General features: G+C 46.5%; 2 protein-coding genes across 4 annotated transcripts in view; one reads left to right on the top strand and one right to left on the bottom strand.

Moving 5' to 3' along the window:
* Positions 1-20,058, bottom strand: part of DERL1 (derlin 1) — a 72,473-nt gene that overhangs the window by 42,697 nt on the left and 9,718 nt on the right. The gene's annotated exons all lie outside the window — the stretch shown is intronic.
* Positions 1,012-14,982, top strand: FAM83A (family with sequence similarity 83 member A). 3 transcript variants are annotated; one of them, XM_082045529.1, is made up of 6 exons: positions 1,012-1,192; positions 1,437-1,672; positions 2,638-3,241; positions 6,049-6,216; positions 7,588-7,712; positions 12,797-14,982. In XM_082045529.1, exons 3-6 carry the CDS (start codon positions 2,672-2,674, stop codon positions 13,335-13,337), a joined length of 1,404 nt encoding a protein of 467 aa, XP_081901655.1. In that variant the 5' UTR covers positions 1,012-1,192; positions 1,437-1,672; positions 2,638-2,671; the 3' UTR covers positions 13,338-14,982. The 3 variants fall into 3 exon arrangements, with proteins under 3 accessions (XP_081901655.1, XP_081901653.1, XP_081901654.1); XM_082045527.1 differs by lacking the exons at positions 1,012-1,192; positions 1,437-1,672 and adding an exon at positions 2,204-2,444; XM_082045528.1 differs by lacking the exons at positions 1,012-1,192; positions 1,437-1,672 and having other exon boundaries at positions 2,204-3,241.

Raw genomic sequence — 20,058 nt, 5'->3', positions numbered from 1 at the left:
TTGTCAGGGGTGTATAAGTGGATTCTACAAGTTGCAGCAGGGAAATTAGCAATTAGAGAAAAAAAATCCTTTCCCTTGGGAGCTGAACACTGAAAATGAGGCCCAGAGAGGCTGTGGAAGCTCCATTGCTGGAGATACATATAGTCATTATACATACTAGCAGGTACATGTAATGATAAAGGGGACAGAGGATCTAAATAATCATTTTTGTGCTACTAGGCTGATTTTCAGTGCCTGTCATGTTAGTGTCCTCAGCATCTAGAACCAGTCACATCAGTAGTGATGGGGATCCACAGAAATTCATGGCAGTGTGGGGAAGAAGCATCGTTCCTTTCCAAAAGGAGAAAATCACAACGGGCAAAGATCATCTCAGGGAGGCAGAAGGGAGCAGATGAGAAAAGAGCCTTGTTCTGATGACTGTCTGGGAGTTTACTTGTGGTTATTTCTATATTTAAAAAGAAAAACCCACGAAGTTGTTGGCAAGCACCTTAGCCCAGATCTGTGTACACTTGTGGTCCATTAAACCCCCACACGGTAAGCACGTGTAACCCAGCGCGGTTCCAGCAGCCCTGCCCAAGGCTGGGGCTGCAGGACCCGCCGGCCCCGGTTCCGCCGCAGCCGGAGCGGTTGTGTGGGCTGCGCGGGTCGCGGAGGGGCCGCGGGAGCTGCGCGGGAGGCTCGTCCCGCCGCTCCCGCGGAGGGGGAAGAAAAAGAGCTGCCCGCCTTTGCCCCGTGTGAGGATCGAACTCACGACCTTCAGATTATGAGACTGACGCGCTACCTACTGCGCTAACGAGGCGGCTGTGGGAAAGTCTTCCAGGCCGCCTCTTGGCGCTGCCCATCCCGCCTCCCGCCCCGGCGGGGCCCGGCGGCCGCCTGAGCCCGACCCGTGTCCCGGCCCTTCCTCAGGCTGCTCTAGCGGGGACCCTGCCGGAGGACCCCGCAGTGGCCGCGTGGGGCCTCGGGGTGACCGTGTGGGACCCCGTAGTGACAGCCTGGGTGGCCTGTGTGGGGCCGTGCTGTGGGGATGAGGGTGACCGTGTGGGGCAGCGGGTAAGCCTGTTGCGACCCGAGGTGGCAGCGCTGGCCCCGGCTGGGCCACAGGGAGGCCCCGGCCGGCGCTGAGAGGGCGCGATCCGGCACGTCGGGTTAATTGGGCGGCATCCTTTTCGGCGTTAATTGCGCAGAACAGGTCAGTGCACAATTAGTGACTCGCGGCCGCGTCCCGCGGCTGCGGGCGGATGTGGGGGGCGGGGGGACGGACGCGGTCGCTCCCACAGTCACAGCACAGCCCGGGTCGGGGCTTTGTGCCCTCCGCGTCTGCGGGATTAAAATCCGAACCGTTTCACACCCCTGTCTCTTTTCATACATAGATGTTTGTGTCATCCTTATCTATAATTACTTTTTTTTTTACCTGCCATCTGACACGGACACAGACCCCGAATGTGGGAAGCTGCCCTGGGCCTGTGTCACCCTGACGACACCCATGACCGAGCGCCTTGACCGTTTCCCTGCTCAGATGCGCCCTCAGCGCCCGGACCAGGAGCCCAGACCCGTCTGTCCCCTCCGTCCTGCGCTCCCCATCGGCTCACGGATGCATCGCCGAACGAGGCGAGGGCACACTCAACCTGCGTGAGAAAACACGTGCCTCTGCACCCAAGCACGCACACAGGTATGCGTGGCGAACCTCAGGCAGGCTGCCTGCCCGCCCTGCCTCTCCTCGCCCCTGCACAGTCATCGCAGCCGGCCCGGCTCCCCCCGGGCGCTGCGCCTCTCACCGCGCTGCCAACCTGCCCCTGTGCTGCTAATGACACAGCAGCCCGGCTGCCACGGGGACAACGTGACTCCAGGAGCTGCTGCCTGGAAAAAAAAAAAACAACTACACAACAAAAAAAAAAACAACCAGCAGCCCTAAGTGTGCACAATCAAGTGATGAGTGTTTGTATTTCTGATGCTTTGAGGCCAGCTCACAACCCTCCCTCCACATAATATTCAGGATGTTTAGGAAGGGGTAGTTTTCTTTTAATAGGATGGCGTAGTCACAAAGCTTTAAAGAAATAAATTAGTAAATCGTCTATGGTAATAGCAACATGCTACGAACGGGGCACAGTGACGAAGTTGAAGTCTATTTTTAAGCCTGCCTGGCAGCATGTAGGTGCAGGCGAGTCCGTGACCCTTTCTGCTCTTCTGAAGCTATGGACATGGCCGATGTCCCCGTCCCAGTTCAACGTCAGAGTTGTTTTTGCTCCCCAACGAATACTATGCGAAGACAGAGGAGCCTCAAGCTGTTTTGAAGATTGTGCAACGATGCTTGGGAGCTTACCTGCTTTTGCTTGAGCGCTTCCCTCCCTCACAGTTCACAAGATGCGACAGGAAGAGAAATACAACCGAATCGGACAGCACTGGTAATTGGACTCGAATCCTTCGAAAGCCCTAGGGGTGAGGTGGGTGCCTCTCAGATAAGCAATCTAATCGGTTTTGCGCTTGTGTCCCATCTGGAAACAGATTGTTGCCGAAGTACACCGCCAGCTGAGAAGCAAGCTTCCTTCGGGGGTTTTTTTGAAGATAATTGTACTAACAAAATCAAGGAGTGTGAATTTGCCTGAGGTAATAAGATCTCTTTATTTTTATTCATAGTTAATTCGTTTAGCTGAGGTGATTTCACGCCAGAATGCAGGCTCTGAACAAGGACGGTTGCGCTCCCTGTGCCACCCATATGCATGGTGCCTGCTCGGCAGAGCGGCTGCTGCGACAAAGAGCCATGAGCCACTCCAGACACATGGGCAAGATCAGGAAAAGGCTGGAGGATATCAAGAACAAGTCCTCGAAGTCGACAAAAGCGGATTTCAGCCACAACGAAAGCGTAAGGTTGGCCACTGACGCCTTCCTGGACGGTGGGACAGCCTCTTACCTGGAAACTTTAAGCAAAGAGGGGGAGGTGGATTTCCTCTCCTCGGTGGAAGCTCAGTACATCAAGGATCACGCCAGGGAGTCTTATTATGCGCAGGAGTCCCTGGCTGGAGACGGGGCGGCTGCACCAAAGCAGAACGATGCCGGGTCACTCCCTTCAGGGACCTACTTCCCCACCATTTCTGACAGCAGCGAGCCAGCTCTGCACACATGGATTACGGCGGAGAAGCCCTATTTAAAGGAAAAATCCACCGCCACTGTGTATTTCCAAACAGAGAAGAACAACAACATTAGAGACATCATACGCCGGTACATCAACAAGTCCACTCAGGTACGGGGAGAGAATTGCGCTCTGTTGTCTTCCTGCTCTTAAAAAGATCAGGTAAACACGGTGTTTGATCTGGGCCAGCCTGTTGTGTTGCACTGTGGCTTTGCTCTAGAAAGTCGCTGTAACAAGTCCGTGTTTGAAGACAGGCAGTGTTGTTTTGGGGTTTTTTTGTACTCACACCAACACCTTTTTATGTTAATGACTTAAAAAAAAAAATAAATAAAAGACATTTCCTCTCCTTTTAAACTCCTGTTAAGCCAGTGGAGCAAATGTGCCATAGAAGGGGCAGCTGGGCTCTGTCCTTTCTGCATCATCAGCAGGATGGTTTGCTCTGCTCAGAACATTGCGCCAGTAATGAAAGTCAAGCTAAAGTGAGCTCTGAGCCGTTAGCGATTGTTTTAGGGGATTTGTGGGTGAAGGGGAGCTTGGAGAAGGGCACATGTCTGGTGTGCCAGCAGCCATCCCCAGGGGAAGGAAATTATTGAGAAAAAAGACCTTTCATCCCTAATATGTTGCCAGTGTCACTAAAAATGCCACGTGGTCTCCCTGTGGAGGATCTGCAGCATAACTTGACACATGGGAAAGATGCGGATGATGCTCCTGACGACAGCCAAAGTGTTGGGGGGTTGCAGAGAGGTGCCAGCCGCAAGCCAGGCTGCCCACGCGCTGGGAAACCAGAAGCTGAGCAGCTGGAGGGGGACAAAAGCTTCTTCCGCATGCATTCTGGCAGCTCTCCTCCTTTCCTGGAAAAAATACAGTTGACATTTCAGGGTTGTGTTTACCATCATGCAGGAGTTTTCACTCTGTATAATCTCGAGAGGCCATCGGTGTTTTCACAGGGGAACGGTCAGGAACAAGCCCAGGCAGAGTTACAGACTTTTGCTTTATTGTTCTCCTACTAGTGCTGGGTCTGGTAACCCTGAGTGTAACTGCAGAGGAGGAGAATCCCCGTTGGGCTACAAGTGCACAGCACATCAGGGGAATTATAGATCAGTCATTTTAAGTTGGCAGCATCAGAAAGACAGTATAACAGAAGAAATGTCTCTGGAATAATAAAATAAGCATCAGGTGAAGTATCAACCCAGGCCTATTTTCAGTCCCAAGAGGAGAAAACTTGTAGGGGAAGAAGTGGGAAATGTACTATAAATCCATGGTTCACATGACCTTCTTAACCATCCAATTTACACTACAAGAGGGTGCTAGAGCAACACTTAAAATATAAATTGGGCAACTGCTTTTTGAGTGCAGTTTTTCAATGGCAGCATTTATTAATTAGGATCTGATAAGGATCTATCCTGGACAGCCTTGTATTTGAGATCTCTGTAAACAACAGAATAAAGACTGTGTTTGTGGATGACATCAAGCTGCAAAGAACTGGAGAGCGGTACTCTGATCTTAACATGTTTGTGGAATAGGCATGACTCATAAAATGAACTTTGGGCAAAAGAAGCAAGAAGTACTGCGAGTAGGAGAGGAAATTCAGGTGCAGAAATACAAATTGGGAACAGCTGGTGAAAAAAGCAGAACTAGATCGAGTGGTCTGGAGCTGTGGTGAGGCTAGATGTGGTGTTGTGCCATTTAAAAAGCTGAGGTGAGTTAACAGTACATGCGGATATGAGATATTGGACATAATTGTACCACTTAACCAGCACTGGCAAGGCCCTTTCTGCAGCACCGTGGTTTGGCAGCAGAAGGAAGGTGTGGGATCCTCGCCACACCGTGATTAATTTGGCTTGCCCGAACAGGGTGCTGGCGGCGCTGGATGTGCTGGGTCTTGTGGGATTTCCTAGGCAGGGGGAAGGGAATCAACTCAGGTGTGGGCACAGGCTTTGGAGGAAGATTGAGTGCAAGATGGAAGCAATTAGTAAGACAGTTTGTTTTGTTTGAAGGTGATAACCCGTGAGTGCGATTATCAAGGGTTCCCTTGCTAGTGGGGAAACAGGCACCTTCTGAATATATACCAGGTGTGAGCTGGGCTGAACTGCCCTGGGGAGATGACCCTTCCCATGGATGACAGCACCTATCATCAAAGACCAGCGCCTTCATGAGGCCGTGTCCAGCGCTGAGCATAGGGCTGCAGCGTGGAGGAGCTGGGTTTATATCACACTTACTGTTCCCTCAATCCATGCTGCCGGGGGATGTGCAGTTAAGTAGCTGTTGGGGCTTTCATGCCCAGTCACGAGACTTTTACACACTGTCCTGCCAGCTGGGCCTTGGGAAACCTGGATGTATGGTTAAAATGAGACAGTTTATAAATCATGATGGAAACAACAACAACAAAAGTTGGAGTTGTTGCAGGCTGTCACCCCAGCACCAATGGCAGAGTGAGGATTTAAAGCCAGGACCGTGCCAGCTGTAAGTCATAACAGAGAAAGCGTCATCCAGCGATTCTTCCTAAATGCATGTGACTTATGAAAGCTAGTCAGACATTTGGCAAGGGCTGCAGTCTCTTATTTTAGCTACGTCCTTATTATTCTCTGATTAGTGGTTCAATATATTTCCTAGTGCTGAAATCTCGCCCACAAATTCACAGGTAATCTTGTGTTTTATGATTAAAAGAGCTTAACTGAAGTGCGCATGTTGTGTGTTATATTGGCTTTATACAAGCAATAAAACGATGACACAACGTGTCTCAGCAATTTACTGATTCAGGCGCCGAGGGAGAAAATTAGAAGAAATATACACATATCTCCCAAGATTCCTGTTTGTTGTGGTGTTTTTTCTTTTAATAAACTACATTTTGGCGGCCTCACAGGCTACCTCAAGTTATGTAAACTAACTCTGCTGACTCCTCTGTTTTTTTCGCCTAGGTGCTGGCTATCGTGATGGACGTGTTCACAGACACCGAGATTCTCTGTGACCTCCTGGAGGCAGCGAACAAGCGCATGGTGTTTGTCTACCTGTTGCTCGATCATGGCAATATAAATCTCTTCTCGGAGATGTGTGACAAGTTGCAAATTGCTGAGGATCTCTTCAAGGTACTGTGGCTCTGTGAAGCTCTTAGACTCAGGTTCGTCTGCCTAACTTTAGGCAGTCTGAGGTAGACGCATGGTGATGCTAGGGTCAGTCCACCTTGTAATTAAAAGGGAGCAAGAGATTTCCAGAGGTAGTGTTAGCGCACTTTATTTCCCTCTGAAGATGCCTACATTTTTCCATGGATGTTATAGGAAGTTAAGGCATTTCCATTAGGTCCTTAGATGAAACTAATCTGGGCCCTGAAGTCTTAAAACAGAGCTTAAGACCCCTAATAGACGTGTGTAACATAAGCGTTACAACTGCTTGTGTTTAACAGCTCTGCCGCAGCTGTGGTTTGGCAGCCATGGGTAGCGGGTGCACAAAATTCTTTTGTGTGGCAATACCTTGGTAGTTTCTGAGAAAACATGGTTTTAAAGCTCTGTTTTAAAGATACTGCTTCAAATTTAGCTGGCTGTTAGCTTAGCCTGCCTTCATCTCTGCCAGAGGGAACTGACCTTAAAAATAACTTCCTAGGGACCATTTCAGTTGTTGCTTGAGATGCTGTAGGGCACCTGTGGCATCTTTGTGCAGATGGCTGATACCGCAGAGGCAACAGCTTTTGGGAACAGCAGCCGGACGGTGTGCAGGAGACTTGAGAGCATCTCACATGCACCAGACACCTGTGTTTCAACAGCTGAGTTCCACCCCAAGCATACAAAGAAACTGAAATTAATAAAACATACTCATAACTTTTGCATGTCTATAAACCTGCACTCCTTAGGAAGAACAACTCTCTGCTGTTTTTATAAGTAAGCTGCTACAATACATAGGGTTCGACAATGTGTGAGCCAAATCCTTGGTGCCACTAATTTACTAAGGCCTTGATTCTGCAAAGTGCACGTAGGGACAGCAGAGTCAGGTCTGGATGCCTGGCCTGCCTTGAATGCTCCTGCTGAGGTACAAGGACAGTGCAGAACATCGCACGGGCCGAGCCGACCTGCTCCTCCACTCACTCGTGTGCCTGCGTCTGATCCTGCAGGACAAGATTTGTCTGGGCTACCCTAGAGAGCAGCACGTGCGCCCTTGCAGGCCCAGCTGGACTGGAAGAGCAGAGGTTTTGCCCCACCGCGTTGTGGCATAGCCAATGTAAAACGAGAGAGCTTACGCAGGTTTATATCCCCATTGAAATGAGTAACCCTGTGGCAGGTGAGAGAGCTTGGCTCAGGTTCCTCTAGCCCCAAACCTTCAAAAATAACATTGGAAAGTCCGCAAATGCATCATAGCAGACATTGGGGAAGTGAAGAGCTAAAGGCAGTGGGGGAAAAGGACCTTTTCCTTCTGATTTTTAATTTTTAAAGAATGTAATTGACTGTTATTTTTTTTTTCCTTTACAGAATATTTCAGTTCGCAGTGTTACTGGAGAGGTTTACTGTGCAAAATCAGGCAGGAAATTTTCAGGGCAAATACAAGAAAAATTTCTTATCTCTGACTGGAAATATGTGCTCTCTGGATCTTACAGGTGAGATAAGCCTTTGCAGGTGCTCTGTTATGATTTTTAATATCACTTCACGAAAACAATGCTACAGAAATTTTTGTAGGGGTGAGAAGTTTCTTTGAACAAAAAACCCTCATGTTTTCAAATAAATGTCATTTTTCAATAATCCATTTAAGTTGCTTTAAAGCTGATATTGGGTCTTTATGGAGTATTTAATTTAAATGTTCAGAAACTGATGTACACAACATTGCTGCTGCAGACCTGGAGCAGAACTAGAAGTATGTATAGCTTAATATTGTGCTTTCCTCATTGTTTGGGTCGTCAGATGATGTGATCATGAGACATGATACATTTCTATCTCCCTTGGGATCTCTTAATGTAGCATATGTCACTCAGCTTATCTGGGGATTTGTTCTCCATATGACAAGCTTAGTGATTAAAGGGAAAACAGAAATACTTGAGAGACTTCTGGTTTTGTCTTGTGTTTCATGAACAGGTAGGCAGTGTGTGTCTACACGACTGTTGTACCTTCCCTATTTTTTCTTTCTGTTTTTTTTCTGTGAACTGAGTTTGTAATATGCTCTCCACTTTTATGCTGCTGTAATTATTTCAGGTAGAGGATACAGCATCACAATAACTGCGTTTTTAATTAAGAATCACGATCCTCCAGTCAGGGAATTTCAGTAGACTCTGAACCTGCATCAAATAAATGAAGTTTCTAAGCCTCATGGCTACATAGATAAGCTTCACAAATGACCGAAGTGTGTCCTAGAAATCCAGGTACAAAAAGACAAGAGAAAAAAACTACAGAGGTAATTATTTAATTAAAAGGATAAGATTGTTTTTCTTAATCCCAGTTTATGATTTAGAAACTGAAACACCTCTAGTCCAATAAAAGCGTGCCACCAGGAAGGCTACTTAACTGCAGTGACAAATGTAAAGATGGGTACGTGGGGTCAGCATAGGCTGCAGGAGCTCAGCTGTTCACAGAGCCAAGTGTTTATTCAGTTTCCAAATGAACCATCAGACAAAAATGAGTGAACACTTGGAGTGTTTTTTTTATTGGCTTGTGGTTTTCTTGTTCTGTCAGGGTTTCTTTAATCCCTCACCAGAGACGTGTAGAAATGCAACAGCAAATTAATATAGAGTAGAAGTGAAGGATGTGTGGGAGAAGAGAGACAGAACAAGATCTGTTTTCTTTAGCCAAGAAACTTCCTTTTGGCTTCTCAATCCTGAAAAAAAACAACCAGCCAACCCTCAGAGTCCTGTGCAGAGTCACTTCTGTCATTCTCTATTGCTGTTGCAATGTCTTCTAACCTCAGGAGCCTTGTTAAACCATATAATCCCGTACCCAGCAAGCAAGCAGAGGGTGGTGAGGAACAACTCTGTGCACTATTTAACTTCAGCGTTCTCAGCACCAGTTTGCAGAGTCACAGGGGTTATAGCTGGCTGTCAGTACACGGCATTTCTGTAGGCTTGCTGCTCTCACTTTACTAATCTGAGGTTTCCTGTTATCCCACAATCTTATCCACCCATCTCTGCAGGTAAAAACAAGAACGATATTGAGTAAAACAGACTCAAACTCTTCTGCAATCCATTTATTGGAAATCAAATGGGAATAGATCTTAAGACTGATACAAAAGATCTTGAAACCAGTACGACAGGACATTTCACCTAAGTGCTCTGCTCTGCATCACTTTGTAATAGCAGGAGGGGAGAGAGGCACAGACTGAGGAAATAAAATGGCCCTTCAGGCCATACTGCTTTGAAAGGGACCCTGAATCACTCACTCATCCTGCCCAAAGTGTTTGGGGACAAAATATATTTGCCTAATGGACACCGAAGAGGACTGAAGCTGGTTACTAGTTAGAGGCAAAGGAACCACCACTGCATCTGTGGCATCTCCCGCTCTGGAGTGCTTTTAAAACCTAGTTTAAAAGCCATTGCTTGGGTCAGTGGGTGTAAGTGTGGTCCTGCTGCACAGGGCAGACTGGAGCTGAGGAGCCTCTGAAGGCTGTTCAGCCGTGTGTCTGCACAAGTGCAGGCATGAGCAAGTGGTTTAAGTTAACAGTTTTCCTCTCATTTTTATTGCCAATGTCTATGGTGTGGGGTTCAGATGTAGTTTATCTTTTTGCTGTGTCTGTGTTACTCTACCCCATCCCATGATAACTGGTGTTATTCCTTTTTATTTTAAATTAATTCAAAGTCAGTGCATTAACTCAGTGCTCCTAAAGAAGGCAAAATGAAAACAGCAGAAAGTGTAGACTGATCTGGTTGAAGATGTCCCTGCTCATTGCAGGGTATTGGACTAGATGACCTTTGAAGGTCCCTTCCAACCCAGACTATTCTATGATTCTATGACTGTGAGCCCCAGGGCCAGCGAAGTCCCCAGCTGCCACTCAAAAGCCACCGGCCTCTTCAGAGCCAGTATCTAGCACCGGGGCGCTTTGCCAAGAACACAGGTTCAGGTGGGGAAGGATTGTCCCACAGAGGTTATCCCACCTGCAGGCAACACTAAACCATAAACTAATTTAAACCTGAGCTCAGCTGAAAAAAAAGAACATTTCAGATTGAATGTGTGTGATGCTGCATGTTACTGTAGCGCTGTAAACCCCAGGGGTGAGAGCTGCAGCTGCAGAGAGTACACTCAGAAAAAAAGACAAGTCCAGGGCAAATAAAGGTTGCACACGAGAGGTGGCTTTTGATTCAGATAATCATAAATGAGAGGGTGCAGGACAGGACATAGTGTTTGGGACAAAGCCCTGGAAAGATGGCTGAGAAGTATTTATTAATGACTGAATTTGTGCTGCAGCTTTGGCCCCAAGCAGTTGTTCTTTGTGCTTTGTCTTCTTTCCGATGAACTTCACTCTAAGAGGCCTGGTAGAAAAATGATCCTTTTGGGCAGATAGTGACAATCACAGATTTCTGAGCCTTTCTCTAAAGAGCTCTCAGAACTGTAAACTAAGGAACAAAACAGGGCCTAAAACCTAAACAACTAATTTCCTCTTAGGATGAAGCCAATGAAAACCTGTTAAGTCTTTGCTTTGTTCTTTGGCAGAGTGCACAGGGTGCAAATTGCTGTGACTCACTACTTGAAGTCCACCAAAGCTTGTCTCAAATCACACACATCTCACCTCTTTACAGCTGACCTGTTTGCCATCAGTCCATACGGAATCTTTGGGCTATTAATTTGATCCAGATTTCTCTGCTTACGAGGGTTAGAGATAAGATCAATGAGCCACAAAGAGTGTCTGTCCGTCAGGTCTTCCACGAAGTTACATGTGGGAGTAAATTATCAAAATCAGGTCCAACAGTTTTTTCCTCACAGTTTCTTGTGTGTGTTTTTGAAAGACATTTGTAAGTGTAATTAATTTTGATTTCTTTTTGAACCTTCTTTTATAAATTAGACATCTCTAACACATGAAATACAACTCTGTCACCATGCAGCCTCAGCCCTTTCATGAGTTTGTAACCTTCAGCATAGATATTCCAGACTAATTGTGTATATTTTTGTATTTGTTTCTCACTTATCATCTTAACAGTTAGTTAAAGAACGTGCAAAGGTTTAGAGCGTGCCTCCTAGTGAACGAAGGTGATGTTGAGCTGGCACAGCAGATGTTAACCACGCAGCCGAGAGTCAGCTTGTTGTGCTGCTGACCTTGGCTCCCAAGGTTTTGTCAGTACTTAGAATGAAGAAAGGAGCTGAGATGTACCAGTATTCTAGTAACTTATTGTATATTTTCATGTCCAATCATAAAACGTATAGTATATATTGTAAGGTTGCCCGGTGGCATTGAACTAGTGATTTCTTCACTCCTCCCTTTGCTCCTGAAGCAACAGTATAAAACCACTGTGTGCCCCAAACCCAGCCCTCTTTAGTAAAGCCCCAAACACAGATGCAAATCATCTGTCTTTACTCCCTCAGTGTCAGCTCAGGCTGTCAGTCCCACGGAGTTTCGCAGGAGCTGTGTCAAAACATGACAAGAACAAGATGTAAAGTGCACCAACCTACAGCTCTCAGCAGTCCTCATGCTAATCCAGCGTAGCAAAGTCATGCAGGAATAATTGGGGCAGAGTTTTGGTGACATAGAATAACCTTGGGTTCAAATCCAGTGCTGTTCTGCATCCTCTGCTGCTCAGCCTGTGCCCTGGTCAGCTCAGGGAGTAATTGCATTTCATTCTCTCAGCTGTGCTCATTTTATTGATGCCACTGCTGCTCAGACAAGGCAGCCCACACCGCGCAATAAACCTGGCTTGTGGTTTTGTAGAAAAGCACAAATTTCTGTTTGCCAAGTGAATTAGGGAAGCACATAAAAGAAAAATCATTTAAAAACTATGGGGTATCCTAAGGTGTGTTGCTGGACTACGAGAATGAAGACTGTTGTGGTGTTTCTCCCTTACTTTGTAGTAAAGTAGCATTTTTATTTTTGGAGAGGCTGTAGGAAATATTTATGATTTTATTTTCTTTGTAGTGAAGAAGGTAGGCATTTGTCAGGTGTGGCAGTTTGTTTTGTGGGAGTGGGATGTGACAGGAAGGTTGGGTTTTTATGTGTTTCTCTTGACCAATGCAGAAGAAGTACAGCAAAATGAAAACAAAGCATGGTTATTTTTCGCTAGTCTTTCTCATGTCAGTTTTGAGTGGGTGAGAGTTACCAACTGGCACAGCATTCTGCAGGGAAGGTACAACTGATGTGTGTGCAGACAAGACAGGCTAAGACCTTAATTTAATCATTGTGCATGGAAGAGAGGTACCCAAAATCACGGTCTAAACTCCTTTCCGTGGAGCAGACACCCAGATGGTGGGGTGGCTATTGTATCCGACATGCAGTCCTGCAGTGGGTCTGTAGCACTGCTCCCTTTAGGAGGTTGTATAACTTCACAAGGTTTCTTGAATGTTTTAGAGGCAGCTGTAATAACAAAGCTTGATCCAAGGCAAAGAGCAGTGATGTGAACTGACCTGAAATTCAACTGCGACACCATCTTCATTCTGTGTTTGGACAAGAAGCTTCAGCAGTAAAACACATTTGGCTCTCACACCAGGCCTGCGGGGATCTCCCGTTCCTCACGGCTGAGGTTATCGCTAACGCTCGCCTTGTCTCTCCTTCCAGCTTCACGTGGTTATGCGGCCAGGTTCACCGCAACCTCCTCTCCAAGTTCACGGGTCAAGTCGTGGAGCTGTTTGACGAGGAGTTCCGACACCTTTACGCGCTGTCCAAGCCCGTGAGGGGACCGAAGTCTCCGCCGCGCACCATGCCCTTCCTGTTCCGCTGGGCACCCCAGCGCAGCCTCCCCGACAGCGACGAGGGAAGCGCCAACACCCTGTCCGACCCCCTCAGCAGCCTCTCAGCCGGCAGCACCCACCAGACCAAGCAAACCCCAAGAACCCTCATGTTCAGCAGCAGCTTCACCCCCCCATCACCTCTGCACAGAGTTAACTCCTTCCACGGCTTCGTCTCGTTCACACCCCCACCACCACCAAAGGCCATCCAGACCAACTACTACCAGCCACACTACGTGTCTGATAACTCCGCTGTTCTGTATAACAACATGAACGTTTACAGACCTATAAGACTTAGACAGGAGGAGCCGAACAGGACAGGGTTAAGCTCGCCCTGGAGATGCCTCCACAAAGCTAACCTGTTTGCATAATAACCACCTTGTTTTGAATTGCAAGGGAACGCAGCGAGGACCTGTTTAGCAATCGCTTGCGTACTGATGAATATAGAAATTCTGTATAATACCAAATGAGGATGATTTCAAGCCTCTTGTTTTGTTTTGCTTCTTGTGGATGCTTCGTTTCCCTAATTAAAAAGAGAAGCCTGCGAACATGTAAACCTTGGGTGCATCACAATCCCAGGAAGAAGACACCTAAATAATGCAGCTCACCGTGCGGCACTGCTGCTGCCTGTCACCCGCGCTTGGCAGCATATTTGTGCAGCAGTAGATTTCAGCGTTAACTGTTTTTCATATGGCCACACACTTACAAGTGGGATCAGTCACAGTTTATCACTCTGTATTTTCTGCACTTGCATTAAGAGAGCAAGGGACATTTCCGTGCCAAATGGAGGCGATGCCGGCAGCAGCTGTCTGCCTTGGTGCTGTCATCGCACTGTATTCTGGGTTCAGGAGGACTCCCTAGGGCTGTCAGGGAAGCACGGGTTCTGCCACCACACCGTCTTAGAGCTGACAGCATGGAGTGCGCAGCGAGGACATCTGCTCACAGGCCTTCTAGGAAGGGACCTGCTGACCATGACATGGACCAAGACCAACAATTTGGGTTACAGAGACCATCCTGCCGGCACCGCACGCTCACTTCCACTCATTAGCTCCACGGGTGCGTTCCAGCACATGTTATTACAAACCTCCAATCCCACCAGCTCAATTTTCCTGTTTGCGGAGCAGCTGTGTAGATTCAGACTGAAAAGTGAAGCTGAGTAAAGAAGCAAAGTCGTACCAGTCACACGCTTTCCCAGGAATGAGTCCCTTTTCATTTAATAGCACATGCATCTTAGAAATCCTCTCAGTGGTCATTTGATGGAATGTTAAGTTAGAGATAATGATACTTTATTTCAGAGTTCTTCGAGGTTTCTAATTTTTGAAGAGAAACTAGGTGTCCGTAGTGCCCATTGAATACGGGTACAGAGGGAGTTACAGAGGTTCAGCAGCTTGAACCAAAAGCAGAAAATCTTTCTGCCAAATAATCCATGGAAACAAAAAAAGCTTCTGCAAGTGAAAGGCAAAAAATAGTAAGAAAATTCATGAAACAAAGGATTTCCAACCAAATCCCAAAATTACTAGATGCCTAACATCTATTGATTTATCAGTAGATACTACTTTTTACACCTGCTTTGTATCATCTTTCATCTCACTGCAACAGAAAACAGAAACCTGAAAATATTTGCACATCTGGCCCATTCTGCCTGACCTCACCTGCTCAAAAGGGAGAGCAAGTTCATTATTTAGTCTGTGGATGGTGAAAATTGCACATGGCAGCAAGATCGCAGGTGAGGAAAGTTTCTTGTCTTTGGGAGAGCAGTGGTTTTGGAAGTGTACCGGTGACATTTACAGAACATTTGGAAAGGAACAGGATGGACACGTCCTGCTCTAGTTTTGGTGTGTACGTTTTTACCTGCGATACCAAATTTTGGAGTTCAGAATAACAACAACCTATTGCATATAATTGTAAATTCTGTACATAGCAACATTTTTCGGATTCCTTGGGAAGAAGTGAAAGTTGGTTTTCATTCCTATGACAATTCTCCTTAATTATCTAAATATAGCAGCCATTCAAATAAAAGAGAAGACTTTAATTAAAATCCCATTGAGAATCATTTTGTTTCTTCATATTCTCTTGACTTGTGCCTCTTACTCTCTTCCCTTCCAAGAGCTAAATGAGTTCCATGCAGTCAGAGCCCAGGTGAAGAGAAAACACATTTGTTTCTTCTGAAATCAGCAGAAACAGAACTAAATACAGGTGTCCCTCCAGGCTAATTAAGATTTTTCTTAATTATTTGGTTCAGTTCCCTGACGGTTGTGGCCCAACAGGGGTCGCACAGAGGGGGATGCAGGCAGAAGTTTGTAGACTGTCAGCTCTGAAGCCGCTGTTTCTTCAGGCCATGACCCATGAAATCCACGGAGGAGCTTTTCTCATCTCTGTAGGGTAAGGCAGTTTGCCTACGGAAGTTTTGGAGAACACGGCTAATGAAAAGTAGAGCAGGAACAAGCTAGTAACTCAGAATGAGCACTGTGAGTTGAGAAGAGCTGATTTCAGTCACAGATCAGGGATACAGCTTGTGCTGGTTCAGACAACAGCTGAACTAGGACATCAGATGACTGGAATTTCAGTTTTGATGGAAAACAGTCTGCGTTTACAGTTTGAGCAATGAGTTGTGTCAAAAATCCAAATAGGCCCCACAGGTTGATTGCTCAGTGACGAGGGGAACGTGTTCACAAGTAGCTGTGAGGAAGGTCAGGCAGGACGCTGCCAGACCTCGTCCATCTGGTGCACGGGAAGGGCTGGAATGAACGCTGCTCCCACACAACGCACCCTCAGCAAGTTTGCAGATGACACCAAGCTGAGTGGTGCAGTTGATTCACCTGAGGGAAGCGATGCCATCCAGAGGGACCCTTCTTACCAACACATTAAGTGGCTTCTGCTAAATTTACATCTCACTGCTTCCATGTCCCATTGCCCAATGCTCTCACCATGGTCTTTAGCAGCCCGTTATGACTCTGTCACCCCAGAGGCTTCTGGCTGGCAGGGGGTGTGACACACACACCCAGTGCCATGTTTCTTGGCCCAAGAGGTTATGAGGTTATTTCAGAAATGGGTCCTGTTGTCTTATTATTTTTTTTCTGGGGTTGCCCAGAGAGGTGGTAGATGCCCCATCCCTGGAGACATTCAAGGCCAGGCTGGCCGGGGCTCTGAGCAACCTGATCTGGGTGAAGATGTCCCTGTTCGTTGCAGGGGGTTGGACTAGATGACCACTGAAGGTCTCTTCCAACCCAAACTGTTCTATGATATTCCACACCATATGACATCATGTTCAGCAATGGAAGCTTGGGGAAGATGAAGGAAGGGGAGATACTGGAAGTGATGGTGTCTTTCCAAGTAGCCATTACACGTGCTGGAGCCCGGCTTTCCTGGGGAGGGCTCTGAACCCCTGCCGGCTGGAGGGAAACACTGAATCACTGAATTAATTCCTTTTTTTTTTTTTTTTTTGCTTTTTGCTTTTTGCTTTGCTTGTGCATGTGGCTTTTGCTTTACCTATTAAACCATCTTTATCTCAACCCACAAGTTTTCTCACTTTTACCCTTCCAGTTCTCTCCCTCATCCCAATGGGGTGGAGTGAGCGAGTGGCTGTGTGGGGCTCACTTGCAGACTGGGGTCAAACCACAACCCAGGCCACTGAATCCACACAATCCAGTACACCTGGCCATCCCTTTCTTCTTCCAGGCCAAAGGCTGGGACCCTCTAGTCCTGTTCCTAGTTGGAGCTTTCACTGTCTGACCTTTTCAGCGCCAGACCAGAAGTCCACTCACTGGGATCAAGGGAGGTAATCTCAGTCCTATGTCTGTGAGATCGCTGATTGCCATCTTGTGTCTCTACAGCAGCTAAGCTGACAGGCTTCTCTGGTGGCCCCTTCTTAACAGCTGTCTTCCCTTTCAGTTGGCATACATGAGCTTCCAGCTCAGTGGTGGGTTCACCATCCCACCCCCTCATGTCCTGCCCCAGGTCAATGAGGAAGAACTGGGGTGTGCCATGTACCTGGGGCTCCCGTTCCCTCTGATCCTCTGAGTGTTCAAGGCCAGGTTGGATGGGGCTTTGACCAACCTGATCTAGTGCAAGATATCCCATAGCAAGGTGGGGTTGGACTAGATCATCTTTGAAGATCCCTTCCAACCCAAGCCATTCTACTGTTCTGTGATGCAGAAAACCGTATCAGTGTTGCTAGTTACAGCACTAACACGCTCCCTCACCACAAAGCCAGAGGTATCCAAACACTCCATAGCAAGACACGCAGTTAGATTGTGTTTGTACATGGCAATCACTTCAGAAGCATCAGAACCAGGGTCAGAGGGTCCCTCCCAAAGCATCTGTAACATGAGCAAGTGTTAAAATAACAAAATGAAACCTCAGTAACTGTTAACAGGTTCTCACTTGCAGTCTGCGATACTAAAATTTGTGTGGCGTACTGGTGCATGTACTAATAACAATAATATCGTAAGAGCCAAAATGTGAAGAAATCTATTAGAGGCAGATGTAAAATTATGCAGCACGTAGAAGCAATGACGACGCGTTCAAATGCAAGGCGGAGAGGCAAAGCCCCTCGTGAGATACAATCAGAAAACTGGAGTTGGAAGTGGCATGCCAGAAAAGGGAGGAGCAGGCCAAAAATGGAGGAACTGAAGTAGCTGAGATGAGAGATAGCCAGGCACAAATGGGACAAAGGAATATTTCATAGCCCCAGTGCAATAAACACGGGTTATTTGGAACAATAACAATGCGGCACATTCAGAACAACATTCATGTTGTTTTCTTCGCAGTAGTTAAAACCAACATTTTTGCTTTATCATTACGTTCAACAAAATACTGCCTGTTCTTAAAGAACAGTTCTGTTCAGGTCTGGGCCCCTCAGTTCAGGAAAGACATTGAAGTGCTGGAGCGGGTCCAGAGAAGAGCAACACGACTGGTGAAGGGACTTGAGCATAAGACCTATGGGGAGAGGCTGAGGGAGCTGGGGTTGTTTAGTCTGGAGAAGAGGAGGCTTAGAGGGGACCTCATCACTCTCTATAACTACCTGAAGGGAAGTTCTAGCCAGGTGGGGATTGGTCTCTTCTCCCAGGCAGTCAGCAATAGGACAAGGGGGCATGGGCTTAAACTCTGCCAGGGGAAATTTAGGCTGGATATGAGAAATAAATTCTTTACAGAGAGAGTGGTCAGGCATTGGAATGGCTGCCCAGGGAGGTGGTGGACTCGCCGTCCCTGGAGGTTTTTGAACTGAGATTGGACATGGCACTTAGTGCCATGATCTAGTAAATGGACTGGAGTTGGACCAAGGGTTGGACTCGATGATCTCTGAGGTCTTTTCCAACCCAGTCGATTCTGTGATTCTGTGATTCTGTGAACCGCCACTTGCCTTCTGCTCCCAGAGCCAGCGGGGAGTTAACTGTTGTGTTGCCAGTCTAAGAGACAGCCTCAAGTCAAACAATCTGCACACACACCAGGAAACTTCCAAATCACCCTGGCTGGCTGCTGTGTGTTCTGGACATCTCACTCACAAAATCATATTGGGCAAGTATTTAATTTGCTGCCAAAAACAGCTCTGAAGCGACCTCTGCTTTCTGAACCGTGGAGCCGAATCAATTGGCGAGTTCCCATTAAATATCTATACAGACCTGGTTCCACAAAAGTCATGTTCTGGTGTCCTGCCTACTGAACCTCCTCCAGACCTGTGGAGAAACAAATTACAGCCTTTGTATGTGGCTACTCAAGGACCTTAAGTTTACGAAGAAACCAGGAGAAGTCCGTGTTCCGGTTTTTGCTGACATGAAGCATTCCGTGTCCTTGCTGTCAGACATCCTCTGTTCTTGTCTGCATGGTAATTAATTTGCAGCGTGTTATGGACAGTCCCTACTGAAAACTTATGACAGCAGTTAGTCCTTCAGGCGGGGTTCGTGCTCATCCCAATATCATGCTCTACACATGCACACAAAAATTCTCACCTAGCAAAGCACAAGCGTGACTAAACCAAATATTCTGTAACACATAATGAGTGCGTGAATGCTTCCCCAAGTGTACTTGCCAAGTCATCATCTTTCGTAACGAGCTGACCAGGATGTCGTTTAATCACGTTAAGTCACCAAATGATCAAAGATAATTTGACATGGCTGAAGGCGATATTCCATTTTTCTGGAGAGATTGCACAGTCAACTTAGCAGAGAGCCAGACCATACCAAGGGTTAGTGACAGGTTCCCTAACTAATACCTTAAAGCTTTAAAATTCACTTCAAAGTAGCAGAGAAAAGGTGTGTTTGCAAGTGGTGAATTACCATTCAACTGTGAGTTATTTAAGGTTTCAGCACTCTGTAATACTTCAGAAAGAAAACGTGGGAAAACATGAAGAAAAGGCACAGCAAATTATGTCTAAGAGATTCCTGGTTTTAAAGTGTATCCTTTAAAGAACACTTTTACAGAAAACTACAAAGAATTTAAGTGTCTCAGTTTAAGAGAAGACAGAGGAAGAGGACACCTTGTTTGCCTCAAATGTAAATTCTTCCAAGCAAAAGAAACTACAGGGTAATCTCGGCCTTTTTCTGTGGAAACCCAAAGCACGCAGCACCGACGCTTCAGAAAGTAAAGCAAAGCAGTGTCATTATCAGCTGAAAGTGTAACATAAGGAGCTGTGTGATGCAGAAATGGCGCTGCCAGTTTTCACAGCAAAGAGCATCTTCCTTGCAGGGTTTTACAAAGGATACGATCTGACTAAACACTCTTCAGTACATATAAACACCCTTGACAGCTTTTCTCCTCCCTCATCTAAGCACACTGAAGACTATAGTTAGTTCTATGCCTGCAAAAACACGCTTCATTTTGAAGAAAGAAAATCTCTTTCCAGTTCTAAGCTAAGTATTTACCACTTAGATTTCTTTCCTAAAATGTATGGGATTATTCTTGTTGACAGTTTCTCACTGTAAATATATTTTAGATTTCTAGCTATCCAGCTCTGAACAGGAAATCACTATAACGTCAATTAATTAAGAAGTATTAAAAAATGAATTAAGAAAATGGCTAATTTCATGGCTCTAAATGCAACAACGTAGAATTTGATAACCAAGGAACTTTTAAACTGGACATGATAAAAGAAGC

Source organism: Streptopelia decaocto, assembly GCF_964273445.1.
Source record: "Streptopelia decaocto genome assembly, chromosome: 2".
NCBI classification, from domain to species: Eukaryota; Metazoa; Chordata; class Aves; order Columbiformes; family Columbidae; genus Streptopelia; species Streptopelia decaocto.
This window is presented reverse-complemented; position numbering and strand designations above follow the sequence as displayed.

Bases quoted from the DNA above. Each gene is read 5' to 3' on its own strand.
- FAM83A (XM_082045529.1), top strand. From the start codon at position 2,672: ATGCAGGCTCTGAACAAGGACGGTTGCGCTCCCTGTGCCACCCATATG. The intron at 6,217-7,587 runs GTACTGTGGCTC...TTTCCTTTACAG, and splicing joins TTGCTGAGGATCTCTTCAAG to AATATTTCAGTTCGCAGTGT. The intron at 7,713-12,796 runs GTGAGATAAGCC...CTCTCCTTCCAG, and splicing joins GTGCTCTCTGGATCTTACAG to CTTCACGTGGTTATGCGGCC.